The sequence below is a fragment of the Poecilia latipinna genome, unplaced genomic scaffold, assembly GCF_001443285.1.
Source record: "Poecilia latipinna isolate Pla-1442-1.1 unplaced genomic scaffold, P_latipinna-1.0 Scaffold1566, whole genome shotgun sequence".
Taxonomy (NCBI): Eukaryota; Metazoa; Chordata; class Actinopteri; order Cyprinodontiformes; family Poeciliidae; genus Poecilia; species Poecilia latipinna.
In genome coordinates, this window is record NW_015114182.1 from 160,683 (window position 1) to 175,516 (window position 14,834).

The following is a 14,834-nucleotide window of genomic DNA, read 5'->3' on the forward strand; positions in this document are numbered from 1 at the left end:
CCCTACAGTCTTAGCCAAGGGGAGCATGTAGACATTAAATTAAAAGTGGTCTGAAAATGGAGCCTTGAGGAACCCCACATATGATCTTTGTTAGATTACATTTAAATTTAAGATACGAAGGTCGACAGGTGCAAACACATGAATAATGCAAAATCCAAAAGAAACTCAAAAAAATAAAAGCAACAGTAAAATGGTGCAACCACAGAAAACAGAAGGGAAAATGCTGCAAACAACAAAAGCAGCAACTATGAAACTCTGCAAACTCGCTCCATACAATGGGAGTCCTCCAGACCACTAGGGGGAGTCGACCACCAACAACCTGACACTTAAGACAGGATCAACTGTCTTTATTTACATACGAGCTAATTAAAAGATAAATCACAAGACCAGAGACTAAATATATCAATGCCTTGCATGTTGTATTTACCATACAAACGGTCCTTCAACGCCCCCCATCGATCCCACCACTCATTTCTCCTTTTTTAGAAATATCTGCAGTGAATTCATTAAATTCAAAGTCAACTTCTGCATTTACACTTTGACAATGGAGAAAATGGGTTGAGAATTTTGGGAATTTTATTCTGGATTTGTGAAATGAGACACAGTGAGGACAGTCTCTGCCAAAGCACATCTGGTCCAATCAACACTTTCTCCAGTTTTAGACTGTCCTCCATATGATGTAGGCTGTTGCTGTTAACAACCATGTCCCTCTGCTGTAAGGCTCTCTGCTCTCCGTAGGATGCAAAGAAGTCATTCTTATTTCTTATTGGTCTGATGGAACAACTTCCTGGATCCAAGCAAACAGTTTGTCTCAGGTTCTGCTTCCCAAAAATAAAAAATAAATAAAAGTTTCCTTCATTTAAACAGGGAAACATGACATGTAGCCTTCTTCAACTAAAAAATCAGTTTTTAATATTCAACACAAACCATAATTTGGTTCCACAACTAGAGATGCACCCATCCACTATTTTCATTTCCAATACGATATAAATATCCGATATTCAGATATTTCACTTTTTGCAAATACAAAGTGCAAAAAAAAATAAAAAATAAAATCCCCAAAGCAACAGATTTTGCTCAGTGCTGCAGCCACTGATGACTCATGATTCAATGCGCCTCACTTGCAGAAAACACTTTTAAACAAAACATGGCTACCAGAATGGCGATCGACAACATCTGCAACATGACTGTGTTAAAGAAATGTGAACATCTTCACAGTGAAATCAGCTTCAAATTGCTAATTTAAAGGACTACTTAGCTATAATATTTGGTTGGCTATCGTATTACAGATGTTAGACATTGATGTTTTGAATATCAAATTTATTAATCCAGTTGGATGAACTCTGATTGAACTACAGACCACAATGATAAAAACTACATTTTGTTGTCAAAATGGAGGTAATTGTAAAAGATTCCATCATCCCAGTTTAAAACAGTAGTAACAAACAGCCCTCCTTTCTAAAAAACTAAACACACTGAGAAGCAATGGTTTGAATAAAATATACTGCTGACAAATAGTTTTGATTTACTAATAAAATAGTAGAGCTGTACAGTACATCTGCATTAATGTTGGAAAGTAAAACTGAGCAAAGAAGCAACATTACCGGTGTGGTTGTCGAAAGTCTAGGGAAATGTACATAATATAAAAAATATTGGTTATGTATGGAGAGCCAAAAGTGACAAAATTAAATACATCATTAATTAAATGGACCATGATGTTTAAATACTTTATTTAATAGACAATTGATTTGGACGACTAGCCCCTCAACTGTTATTGGACAGTTTGATAAAAATATTTCAAGATTTAATTTGAATTATTTAAAGGAAATGTAATAAATGATCTAAACATGTAGTTAAAGGTTCATTATGACACATTTATTTAATGATGTATCTGTTTAATTTTGTCCCATTTGGCCCTCCATAGTCAGCCATAACAATATTAATATCGGAGATCAATATTGGTCTAAATTTTTATATTGGTGCATCCCTAAAAAACGTAATTGATTGATTCTTGGTTCTGATTAACAGTACAAATAATCAATACTGTTAATCAGTCACCAGGTTCTGCAGAAAGATGCCCATCAGTCAGGTTGTTAAATCTTAAATTTAAACTCAGTCAGAATAATGCTGAGCAATAACAACAACCAGAGTCTGCTGAGTCACCGGTCGCTGAGTCAGTGGTTGTCACGGTGACGCCCAAGGGAAAGCTTCTTGTGGCCAGAAATCAAAAATCGTCTCCTGTGTTTAATTTGGGTTGTGTGACCCAAATTAAAGACACAACCCAGAAGAAATGCTTTACTTTGATGTCAAACGGAGCCGCATTTTAATCGCAGAGCTGCTTAATTCTGGAAAACTTAATACAGAAATAACTGAAAATAACTCATAACTTTGAGGACTGAAATAAGTGTAAAAATGTTCTCCAATGTCTTGAATGTTTTGTTAAAACAGTTTATTTATTCAAATAAATAAACGAGTAGTGTCCTTCAGAAACTGCTGGCGATGAAATTCAAAACTAGAAATGGAACAAAAATAAATAGTAAAATAAAAATTAAATTACAAAAAAATAAATTATAAACAATAGGAGGATTAAAATTAACCCAATATGAGGGGGTAAGCATTTATTGTATAGTTTATCATTTATCATGATAAACATTTCTTTTACCGTCACAATAAATTGCAAGTAATGTGAAACCTCAAAAACTGTCCCTTTTATCAGCATTGTTGATTTTACCATCAGTTGATAATTTATTTGTTTTTATTCTAGATATCATAAATACTGGCAAGCTTGTGTGAATCGAAGTTCAGTGAATATTCTATCGGGAGTATCATATATTGATTTTGATAACTTGTCTATCGCAATATAGGTCATTATTGATTTATTGTCCATCTATACCAAAAACTAAATTCGATTCCTACTAAAATACCGCATAATGTTGGCCAAAATGACGAGCCTTAGACGAGGAACTGAAAATTCAAAATCGAAGAGAAAATTCAAACTCCATGTAGAAAGATCCAGAAAGCTACCAGCTCCCTCCCGCCTGAAAATAATACCTAATAGGATTAAACACATTAAATGTAAAAAAAGAAACATTCCCACCATCATCATCATCTAATCTTTTTCACATATGAGCAAAAATCAACCTTCTGTAATGTTCTGCCAAACTAAACACACATCTACTGGATAAAAACCAAACCAAGCATCTGGCTTGTACGCTCTTTGTTTGTGTGTCTACGTTACTCATAATTCACATAAATCTGTTCATGCAGACACCTTGTGGGAACTAACGTCTCTTTTGGCAGCAAAAATAAAGTCCCAGCAGGGAAAATAAATCAATTCTGAGAAGAGATTCTGGTTTAAGGTTCGACCGAGGATACATTTAGATAAGCAGCAGTTAGTTAGCTGCACAGCTTGTCTCCAGTAATGAGATGAAAGCAAATTAAAGAGCGTCTTCTCTGTTATCGCTCATCCCAAACCGTGCAGAGAAATGTTTTTTTATAAGATAATTATCATAGTTATTTGTCTCTAATTGCTACACATGATTTTAAAAGACGATCTTCTTTTGCATTGATATATTTTGAGCCTTTATCTCCTGACAAAAGAATTTCACTCAACTCAGCCACCATGTTTTACTTACAAATAGATTTATTAAAATAAAAAAGAAGAACCTAATGAACATGACCGAAAGGTGAGAGTTTATATTTGACCTTTCGGGATAATTTCCGAAGCGTTGTTCTGCACTCCTGGATTCTTATTAGTGTTGCCATCAATGAATATCAATTTACATGTTATGTATGATCACCATGACCTTTTCTGCAAAGATCAGAAAGTATGACTCCACATTATGATGTTTGGCAGATAAAAGGCAGCAGCTTAGATCTATAAGTCCATCCACGAAGAAACGCAAAATGATCTCAGTAAGGTAGAAACATGAATGCCATCGGATCTCTAGGAGAAACATTACTAGACATAAAATAAAGTTACTAAATATTATATAAGCTATATTTATCTCAACATTAGGATGAACAAAAATTGTTATTGACCTTTTTTCGCATCACTTCCCCTACAAAAGGCAGAACTAAAGTCAAACAGGATTAAAGAGGATTTTGTTTGGCGTTTTTTCATCAATGTTAGACGTGTAAAAATCGTGGATAAACATGAACACATGGCAACGTTCTAACATCCGAGACTGGCCCAAAGGCTGTGTGTTGCACAATGACGCTCGCTTACACCGAGAAATAGAAAACGAGTCTGACAGAATATTCAATACTTTCACTGAACTCTGAACCAGAACCGCACAGCATTCTGGGAGATGTAGGCAGATGAAAGGCTTTTAGCTTCTCAAAGCTAACCAAGCCAGATTGGTGGAATCAAATCACTGGTTACCCAACAACTCACTCACTCTTTGGTTGCCTAGCAACAACCGGCTGAGAAACATGCGCAGCAGCAGTTTAAGGTTTTGCTATAATGTAGTGGGATGAAAACTGGATAAAACCAGGAAAAGTCACGCCAGTAGTTTGTCAGCAGGTCAGATATTTAAAACAAAACTAATCAATAACTATTGATATTGACTTATACAAAATGCTTTTATCGTGTTAGTTTTTCCAGCCATATCATCCAGTCATAATGATAACTATTTTTAGCTATGAAGGGGGACAAAAAATACCAAAGAGAAGTGGAAAGTAAATGACAGAAATGGTCAAAAGCATGGGAACATTTTAACAACTTCTTCATGGAAGTCTTAACAGCCATATTCCAATCTTTACTCCCCACAGCAGTCTGACTTGTCAACTTGACTTTGTTGCTATTTTACTGACTTTTCAGACCAAAAAGAAAAAGGTCACTCTTAATTGGCAGTTCAGCCTTTAATAATCAGTGATCACCCAGAAAGCTTCTAGAAGAAACCAGCTGCAGTAAATCAGGGCGTAAACAACGGCTGAAGCAAGCAGTGTCAACAGTTAGCTTTGTCTTCATGAGCTTCCTTCGTCTTGTTATGAACCGCACCGTGTCGTCTTGTTATGATCTTGTGACATATTATCAGCTCCCATTGCTCAACAACTTTAAAATCGATCTGTAAACAACGGTGTCCATTACTACGTCCATGAACCGAGCGCTGCTGTGTGACGTCAACGTTCTTCTTCTGCAGATCGCTTCGAAGTCATAAACCGTTCACACAAAAGTTTATTTGGTAGCATGGATGACCATGCAAAAGACTGATTTCAGAAAAAAATAAATAGAAATTGGAATCAAGGATGAATCAGCCTGTCACAATAACAAATTTTCCTGGACAATAAATTGTCCTGGAAGTTATTGTGATCAATGACAACATTGTTGTTTAGAGACCATTTTTCAGTAATATGAGGGACACATTCTGAACTTTAAATTCTACTAAACATTTAGTCATAAAACTGGAAGACATTTTAAATATCCAAAATAAATAGAAACAACAAATAAAATGAATTATGAAGTGTCTAAGCAAAATTGTCCCTGAAAAGTCCTCGTCGAGTGCAAAGCACCAGCCTGAAGACTTTAATCATCCACTCTTTGGTAGAAAGAGAGGAGAGAGAAAATCAAATAATTATGCAAATGGAAATTAAGTTTGTTTTAATTTCTAGACTGTTTTAACAACTGAAAACACATGAATACAACTTAATATTTCTGACATTTTACAGAAAGCATGCTTTGTTTGGCCCACTCAGAATAAAGTAGCATGTGAATTATAGAGGGAATAATAGAAACCACAATCATTTTGGTGGTTTTTGGGAGAGATGTAGAGCTTCATCGTTCACATGTAATGATGTTATAGTCCCAACAGAATGACCTTCTGTAAACGCTGTTATTATGAGGGTGGTGCATGAAGAAGCAGTTCCTTCAGATCCATAATGCACCCAGGAGGCGTTTTAGTTTCCTCCTGAAACTCCCAATTAAAACTCAGACCCAGCATTAACACGAGATGTAAATGCCGAGTGCGCCGGCAATTACAATACATCTGCAAAACTATTCCCAATTCACCACAAAACCTTCTGCTGCTCAATTTCCAGGAAAAAAAAAGTGAATGTTGAGTCAGTTTGATCTAATTTCAGAAGAAATCCTTTAATCTCTGAACCATCAGGGCGATTAGTGGACACTGCTGGTTGCTGTTCAGTTAGTTTTGTCAAATCTCTGTGGTAAGTTACAAACAAGTTTTCAGCTTGACTGGAACGTCCAAAAAGTGCTTTCTTGTTCCTGTGGTAAGAGAATCTACCAAAGGCCAGTTTTTGCAGTGCTTTCAACTAGACGTGCACCAATAAGTCAAGTCAGATTTTCTTAATTTTGGGAGATCCGCAAGTGGTCAATGAGAAACCAATCTCATCTACCTCTGGTCTGGAAATCAGACACTAAGTTAACCCCACTGTTAACTTAGATGCTATATGTAGCGACTTTTCAGCCAAGACATAAATAAATTGATATTGGCCAAAAAAAAAAACATATATATATATAAATATATAAATAAATAAAAATCAGCTTTTTAATGACTGGTTATCAGCCAAAAAAATAAAAAAAATACTGCAATCAGTGTACCGCTACTTCCATCAGCATATACTGTTGTCAAAGAGACTCAGTTGACCTTAATTCTATCAGATAAAGTGTTTAAAAGCCACAGGAAGCTGGTTTGTGGATTGACCAACATAAAGGGTGTTTTCGCCTGATAGTCCGGCAGATTTGGTTCAATTCGGACCAAAATAGCAACATTTGTTAATTTTCAGGTGCTGCGGTTTTCTTTCTCACTGCAGTGTCAAATGAACCACAGTTTGACACAGTGCACTGTTTTTATTGTGACTGTTTTTATCGTCACCCTTGAAAAACCTTGTTCCCCTCCTCGCCTGTGGGGGCGCTGCAACAAGAACCACTGAATGAATACGGCATGAAAACCTCTGAAGAAAACACTGAGCGCAACTTCCTGCTTCACAAAATATAAACAGAAATGGAGTAGGTCCAGATTTTAGTGTTTGGAGGATTTCTCTTCTCTGTTTGGTAAAAATCCATGAGAAATTTTTTCCGCTAGCGTGAGACTAGAGTGTTTATTTTGGTTGTATTCACCCAGAATGCTGTGCACTATAGTCCACTTTATGCTTTTAAAGTGGTTCAAGAACATTGTTTGTGGAACAATGATTGTTGTGCCATGCAGTTATTTACAAAAACTGTTTTGGTGAAAACTTTATCATAAATGTTTTACGTGGAAAAGATTTTTATTTTAAAGAGAGAGGTCAGAATCAGAAAAGGAATCAATTTAAAGAAATTATTGAATTGATAGATGACTATACCTGCCACGACAAATTTAGGTTCACGATAAATTGTCCCAGAATTTATTGCAATAAACGATAAAATTGTTGTTTTGAGACCATTTTCAAGTAATGGCATAATAATGCAAGAGCACATTCTCAAAGACCAATAAGCTTTAAATTCTATTGAACATTCAACACTGAAACTGGAAGACATTTTAAATATAAAAAACAAATAAGACAACAGAAACAACAAATAAAATGAATTACGAAGTCTTGAAAGAAAACTGTCCTTCAAAAAAGAGCGAGTCAAGATCAAAGCACCAAACTGAAGACCAGTTTTGGCAGGAAGGGAGGAAAGAGAAAAACAATAAATCATCCAAATGGAAATTGAGCTTGTTTTAATTTGTCAGGCGATTAATTGATGTAGTGTTTATTGCGGCAGCCCTACAGAAGATCAAATCTAAAGTCAGTGAATTTATTTATTCCAGTCTGTTAAGGTGTGGCACCGGAGATAAAAACAGTTGCATCTGAAGGAAGATGTGCAGAAGTAGATTAAATACGAGCAGAAGGGTCACATCGCAGGTAGATCAGATACCTTTCATTTACAACATTTTTGTTTTAATTGGTAGGAAAACTGCTGGCTTTTATCACCTTTCACATTTTCATCCAGAAATCCAGGTAGAAAACTGTTTATTCTTCCCTCCACATCCAAAACCTGCTAATCAATGGTTTCTCCAGATGTGTGGCCTTCTTCAAACCTCTCTGAACCTCTTCCTTCTCCTTCCATCTTCTCCAATTATTTGCTCAACCAATATCTTGGTTCCTGTACCCCCCCCCTGGTTTGCTCTCCATTCTTCCTCGTCTCTTCCTCCCGCTGCCTCTCATCTCCTGAATGCTCCACGGTGGCCGCCTCTCAGGCAATTAAGCGGTGGGAGTTTTGAGCGCAGCAGATGTGCAGGACGGATGACGGGCGGCGCATTGGATGGACACGATTTCAGTTTATGTCGAAAATGAAGTATTTCTGCTCGCTTAAATATTCAAAAAATGAAGTGAGAGATGCCGTCCAAGCAGGAGATTGAGTAAAAGTTAAACTGAACTGCTGTTTTAATCACATTAAATAAATTTAAGCAGCAGATTGAGACAGAAATTATTTTCTGCACAGTCCATACAGTCTTAATTACCTCAAGCAGTCATGACTGGTGGATTCCAGTTTATTATCGCCCGTTCATTCATTTAGGTCCATAATAATAAAGTAAAACCACTTTATATTGCATTTCTTGCGATATAATTTGCGAGAGATGCATTGTAATTTCTGCTGTGGTTTCTAGCACAGCACATCAAAGGCTAAAAATGAATTTTAGCGCTTTGATGCATCAAAAGAATCAAGAGAGCATCTATGGAGGTGCAAAACACAAATATTTTTACATTAAATTTCATGTTTATGTCTGATTAAACTAAAAACTGCTAAAAGAATTATGAAAAACAGCTTTTCCATTCATGTTCATCACGGCTCTCCTGATTCCAACCAGATTCTCGTAAAACTTTTACAAGAAAATAAACGGATGCACGGCACATGTAACACACACACACACAGTTAGACTTATTAAAGAGCTACCTGTATGGTTTGGCGGTTGTAGACTTTGACTACGTGGAAGTTAAAACTGTAAATCCCTTTCCGCGGCGCGATGAAGTTACTTCGTTCCTCGTCAAAATTCCTCCCAACGTTTACTAAAACCTGGAAGAAAAGAAAAAACATGTTGTAAAATTGTTTCTGTGAAAACAAAAGTAGTTCTTTGAGAACACAACAGTTTAAGTAAAAAAAACAACACTTAAAATAGAAGTGAATTTTTTTCAACCCAACTTAAAAAAAACTCACTTTAAATCTCAAAATGTAGATGATCACAAGTGTTTCTAAATCAAAACAGTTTCCTGAGGCTATAACCTCAAATTTTACGTTCTTTCATAAACTTTAAGGAAGATTCAGAAAGAAAAATCATAGATCATTCATTTCTGTAACTGCCTGTCTGCTTTTATGAATGATGACTGAGATGCAGTTTAAGGGAAAAATTAATAGTTTTTCCATCTTTTATGGCAGAATAAGCAAGACTGTGAACAATTTAAAGAATGATATCCAGAAGGAAAGGCTGACAAAACTGAAATAATAAGGATTCAGTTTTCTAAAAACAAAAAGAAAGATAATCACTTTGTATTAGTTTACATTCCCTCGATTTAGCAAATTCCATCATTAATTTACCATGTTTACCATGCACAAGAGAAAATAACTGGTCTGATTTGTAATTTTAACAGAATAGTTAAACACATGACATCTACAAAAATATTTACTGTATTTTTTACTCAATTAAAACACTGAGGTGGACAAAAAATGTGCATCGCCATCATTTCTGCAGAGTTAAAAATTGTATTTAGAGTTCTGAGAAAAGACAAATCGGAACAGCTTCGGATCAACGTAAGACAGAAAAAACAAATAATGATAATAATTATTTATTAACTTAACATATTTTCTCTGTCAACTGACCCAAAATCAACTGACACTAACCCCCCGGACCGTAAAAAAGAAAAACATAATATGAGATGTTTTTAGACCCACCTGGTCAAAGTAGATGACCATGGTTCGGTTGCTCATCTCGGACGGTTCGTGGTTGGTGTTCCGGACCGCGGAGAAAGCCACCTTCGCGCTGCCGGAGCGCACCGAGATGCCGAGCGCCGTGCCCGTCGGGTCCGAGGTCGGGTTGGAGTCGCACACCACCAGGCACTTCCCCTCCAACACGATGGGTTCGGTCTCATTCTGAGCCCGAACCGGGCCAGCAGCGAGCCAGGCGGCACTCAGCAGGCACAGCACCAACATTCCGGACCACAAAGAAAAAAAAAAGAAAAGAAAAAAAAAAAGCCCCAACAATAGCAGAAGTTTAAACCTGCGCGAGCCGCTCCGTTCTGCTGCGGTTAACGGTTAAACTCCGACCCGGATGGATTCGCTGGTGTTCGCTCCGGTCCAGTCCTGGTCGCTCACCTGGTCTCCTCCTCCTGTCGCACCTGTCAGCGGCTCCTGTTCCGGAACAAACAGAGGGAGAGTCGCGCGCCGAGCGGGCGGACAGCAGCACTCATAGCAGCAGCGCGCGGGAGGGGAAGCTCCGTCTGCTCTCTGGCGCGCGCCTCAATTATTGATAGGCAAGATGTGAGAGTTCGAAACACAAAAGGCTCGCGAGGAGGAGACCCCTCCCTCCGTTCCCGCGGTAAACGACAACTCATCAGGATTGGCGCGTGCGCGTATGTGAGATTTTCCAATCAGCGCGTGCCGACCGCCTCTTTTTCCCGCCCTTCGCCTCCTCCTGTAACTCAATCCCAGTTCTCTTTATCTCTCCATCTATGAAAAACTATCTGCATCCTTACGGAGTCGATGTTTTTCCTTTTTTTTTGTTTTACATATTTCACACAATCAAGAGATCACTTTCTGGAGAAAGTTTCTTGAAAAAGCTTTAAAATATAGAGATTAATCTAAGAATCTTTCTAGAAAAAGGTAGGAAAATTTTGAGTTCCTAAAGCCGAAAACATTCTACAGAATATGGAATTTTCAAAATATTTTGACTGAGTTTCAAAACTCTTTCTAGCTTTGGACTTTTTCTGTGTTTCAAAAGCAAAAAAAATTAACTTTTGAAATTCAGTGAATACATTTTGACTTATGAAACTCTGAAATGTTCAAGATTTTCAAGAAAATCTCTGAGATTAATTTCAAAATTTATTTTTTGAGTAAATTTTTATCTTTCCAAACTCAGAAATCTTCATGATTTTTCTAGAAATTTTCTGAGATTCATTTTATCAGTCTTGAAACTATTACAAAGCCATTTGTAAGTCTGTGGGGCTCCATAAATGGAAAAATGATAAACATGGCAAACATTCCCTAAAAAAGGCAGAACTACCAAAGTTACTCCAAAAGCACACCAGCCACTCATCCAAGAAGTCACAAAAGGACCATAAATAAAGTGCTAAAGAGATTAACTTATTAGAGAGAAAGTGGGCAAAAATGGTATCCATTGAAGAGAGTTATATTGTGAAAACCACTGCTAACCAAAAAGGACAAAAGGTTTGTCGAACACTTCCCAAAAAAATCTTGAGGAACCTATAGACTTTTGAGAAAATATCCTGCAGCTTAGCAAGAAAAAGTGGAACCTATCCCATAACTTCTGGCATAAAATAAACAGTATCAAACTCCATACTGTCAAACAGTGGTGGTAGAGTGACAGGTTAGCTTGCTGCTTCAATGCCTAGAACCATGATGAGCCATGATGTCTAACAATGAAAAAAATCATGTCTGGCCTCCAGTTCATGATATTAAACTTGGACACACTAAGGTTATGCAGCAAAACAATGATTCAAAACTCCAAAATGGACAAAACCAGAATTGTCCGAAAATGTTTAGCATCTTTTGTTCACTATAGAAGAAGTTGTTTTTGGTTTCTCTTGACTGAAACAAGCTGAAAATGTACCAAACCATGACTATAAAAACCAATGGACAACTTGCGGATGTGTACTCAAAGACTGAATAACTTCATTAACCAAGAAAAGGTGATGGACTTTTCCTGGCAGTACCCTGCTGGAAGTCGTCTGGATGTCCACATTTCAAAAATGTGTGTTTTGATCAAATACTGCTTTGGAAAGCTATCATTTTTGTATCCTGGTGAGTTGTTTTAGTAACAACTCATTTCCTTTTCCTTGTTGAAAAGGAAATGCTCACCATGTCAAGGAATTTGTATTTATCTCACGTGTTTTATTTTTCTGCCCTGTTGTTCCATTATTTCTTGGGTTTTATCATTTTTCCAGGCCCTTCCAGTCTATGTCATACTTTCTACTTCCCTGGTCTCCCTCCAATCCTGCAGTTTTCATCCCTGTCTCTATCCCAGTGGGTTTTCCCTTGGCGTCTAATATGAGCTGACGGTGAGTGACAGGCCAGAAAGACTTCTGTGTGATGCCGGGCGCTGGGGACCAGCCACATCTACTCTCCGTCTGTCCACCTTTTCTCCTCCAGACAAACACAGATCTTCATTTCCTTGCTCTTTCCCAGGATCACACTGCTCTGTTGGCACCATGGCTTCACTGAGTCTTAGGCTATTTTCACACCTGATAGTCCAGTAGACTCGATTCGATTGGGGACTAAAGTTGCAACACTTTTTAAATTTTCAGCTGCTGCGGTTTGCTTTCACACTGCACTGTGTCAAACCAACCAATCCCTTTGAAAAACCTGTTCCCCTCCTCGCCTGTGGGGGTGCTGCACCAAGATCCACTGAAAGAAATGACACAAAAACTGCAGAAGACGGCACTGAGTGCAACAAAAATGGAGTGGCATCAGATTCAATTGTAGGACTTCTATTTTGATTTTGGTAAAAGACCACGAAGCATAGCACCCGCTAACGCTAGATTCACACGTTTGTTTTGGTTGTATTACCCAGAATGCCCTGTGTTTTAGTCCACTTGATGCTTTTTCAAACAGTCTCCCGTCTGCTTGGCATTCAGATATGCATTTGAACTGTGTCAGAATTAACTTTAATGGTGGACCAGAGTTCGCTGTTTTGGTCTGTATCAGAGTTCAGTTACATGTTCACACATTTTGGAAAAGCAACAGTGAAATCAGGCTTGACGCAAGATGCACTGTTGTGTTTAAAATAACAAAAATATGTTCAGAGAAGTGAGTGAAGGTCTAAATTCTTATAAAAACATATATTTCCATAGCATTCAAATGCATTGGAAACAGTGAATAAAATCACAATTTGTTGTAACTTGATAGAAAGTGAGGGGAAAACTGATATTATACTCTTAAAAGAAGCAACATCAACATTTTTCAATATAAATTCCAACTTCTTACTGTGTAAACTGTATAAATACTCAAAAATGTAAGTTTCCTGTGACTCAATGAGCAAATATTTAGTTGTGTACAACTAAAACATCAACATGTGAACCTTTTCCAAATTAAAAACATCAAATATCAGAAGTAGTTTCCTCATTTTCTTCCACAAGACTATAATATTCTGACAGCCTAAGAGGAGAAACCCAGATTTCTTCTGCATAACAACACAGATGCACTGAGCATGCTCAGATCGACTGGAGCACAGTGAGGCAGGTAAACACAGAGCGAGAAGTTTCGACCAGAAATCAGTAGGTAAAGCTGTCTGTTGATTGGAGGTTTGCCTCCTGGGATCATGTGAGCGTGTTTACACTGGACTCTCTTCTAGTCTAAATAAATGGGGCAGAATAATAAAGCCACACCTCTGCTTTCTGACTGCAGTGTTTTATCCATTACTGTGCTCTGTTTTTTATATTACAATCACAAAGAAGTTGAAAAACTGGAAGAAAAAAGGTCTCTCTGGATCTTTACAATAAATTTAGCACTCCGGGTGTTTGCTACCTTTATTTAAAAGAAAAAAAAAAACATAAATATTATTTACAACTGCAGCTTTTAAAATGGATTCAAGAACAGTATAGCACTCCAAAAACATTAAAACTTACCAAGTATTTTTGTCTAGTTTTTTATGCAAATACATTATTACACTTTAAATAAGACAAAACTAACTTACAAGTAACTTTTCAGTAACATATAGAAGCTTATTTTAGGCCAATAATTCCTTAATATTGATTTTTTTTTAAGTATAAGTTCCACTGGCAGATTATTTCACTTATAAAATTGGAAAAAATATTGTAAAGTGAAATAATCAAATATTAAAGACTAATGTACTTAAAACAAACTCAAAACAAACTGTAAAACAAGCTATCAGGCAGATTTTAGCGCTGTCAATCAGATCTCAGTGTGACTGTGCTGCTAGCTATGTTGCAGCTAGCAACCTCTTGTGAATGCTAAGGTTAGCATAGCCACCGATGATGGCGGATAAACAGTTTTCCTGTAACGTTAAGTTGTTTCTCCAACATTTAGCCGTGCATACATGAGATTGATTGACAGACTGACAGCGCTGATACCCACCTCCTGGCTCTGATTGGTTGGTTTGGTTGACAGCAAAGTATTTCTTCAATTGCAGCTCAGTGAAGAGCTCAGTCTTTTCACAGATTATCTTCCTCATAACAAACTGTCACGACATGGCAACAGTTTTGTTAAAAACTCATTTTATAAAAGTTACATACTGCAGCTTTACATCAAGGTTTAAAGCCCACCTGTTTATTTCATAAAATATAACTGGCAACAATGCCACTAATGTACCAGGATTCAACACCAAAAAACAAGCAAACATTTCCCACACAAAAACAGAACATTCAGTCCATTACAGTTTTAAAGTTTGATGTGAATTTGGCGATTATTAATAAGTGATTGTCTGATCAGAGAGGGTTTATTAGCTAATATCAACACCTGCTCTACTGATTTTCTGAGAGTGTTAATATGTGAGTTTACTTATTTTCCCTTTTATTATTTTTTAAACTGAACTGAAGCACACTGAATTCTGCAGAACATCTACATGTAAAAGTGTCAAAGTCAAGCTAGCATAGCTGAACTACTTTCCTCTCCCTTGCTTTTTTTTAATTAAAACTTTTTTCTGACTTTTTTGTCTAGTTGA

At 37.0% G+C, this 14,834-nt stretch overlaps 1 protein-coding gene across 1 annotated transcript in view; it reads right to left on the reverse strand.

Annotated features, from left to right (window-relative positions):
• LOC106963666 (cerebellin-1) overlaps positions 1-10,476 on the reverse strand; it is a 25,408-nt gene extending 14,932 nt beyond the window's left edge. Inside the window, exons 1-2 of the mRNA XM_015058699.1 lie at positions 9,872-10,476; positions 8,879-8,998 (exon numbers count right to left, since the gene is read on the reverse strand). Of these exons, the coding sequence (XP_014914185.1) occupies positions 8,879-8,998; positions 9,872-10,129 (378 nt within the window). The 5' untranslated portion in view covers positions 10,130-10,476. The remainder of the gene's footprint in view (positions 1-8,878; positions 8,999-9,871) is intronic.
• Between the last annotated feature and the right edge of the window lie 4,358 nt (positions 10,477-14,834).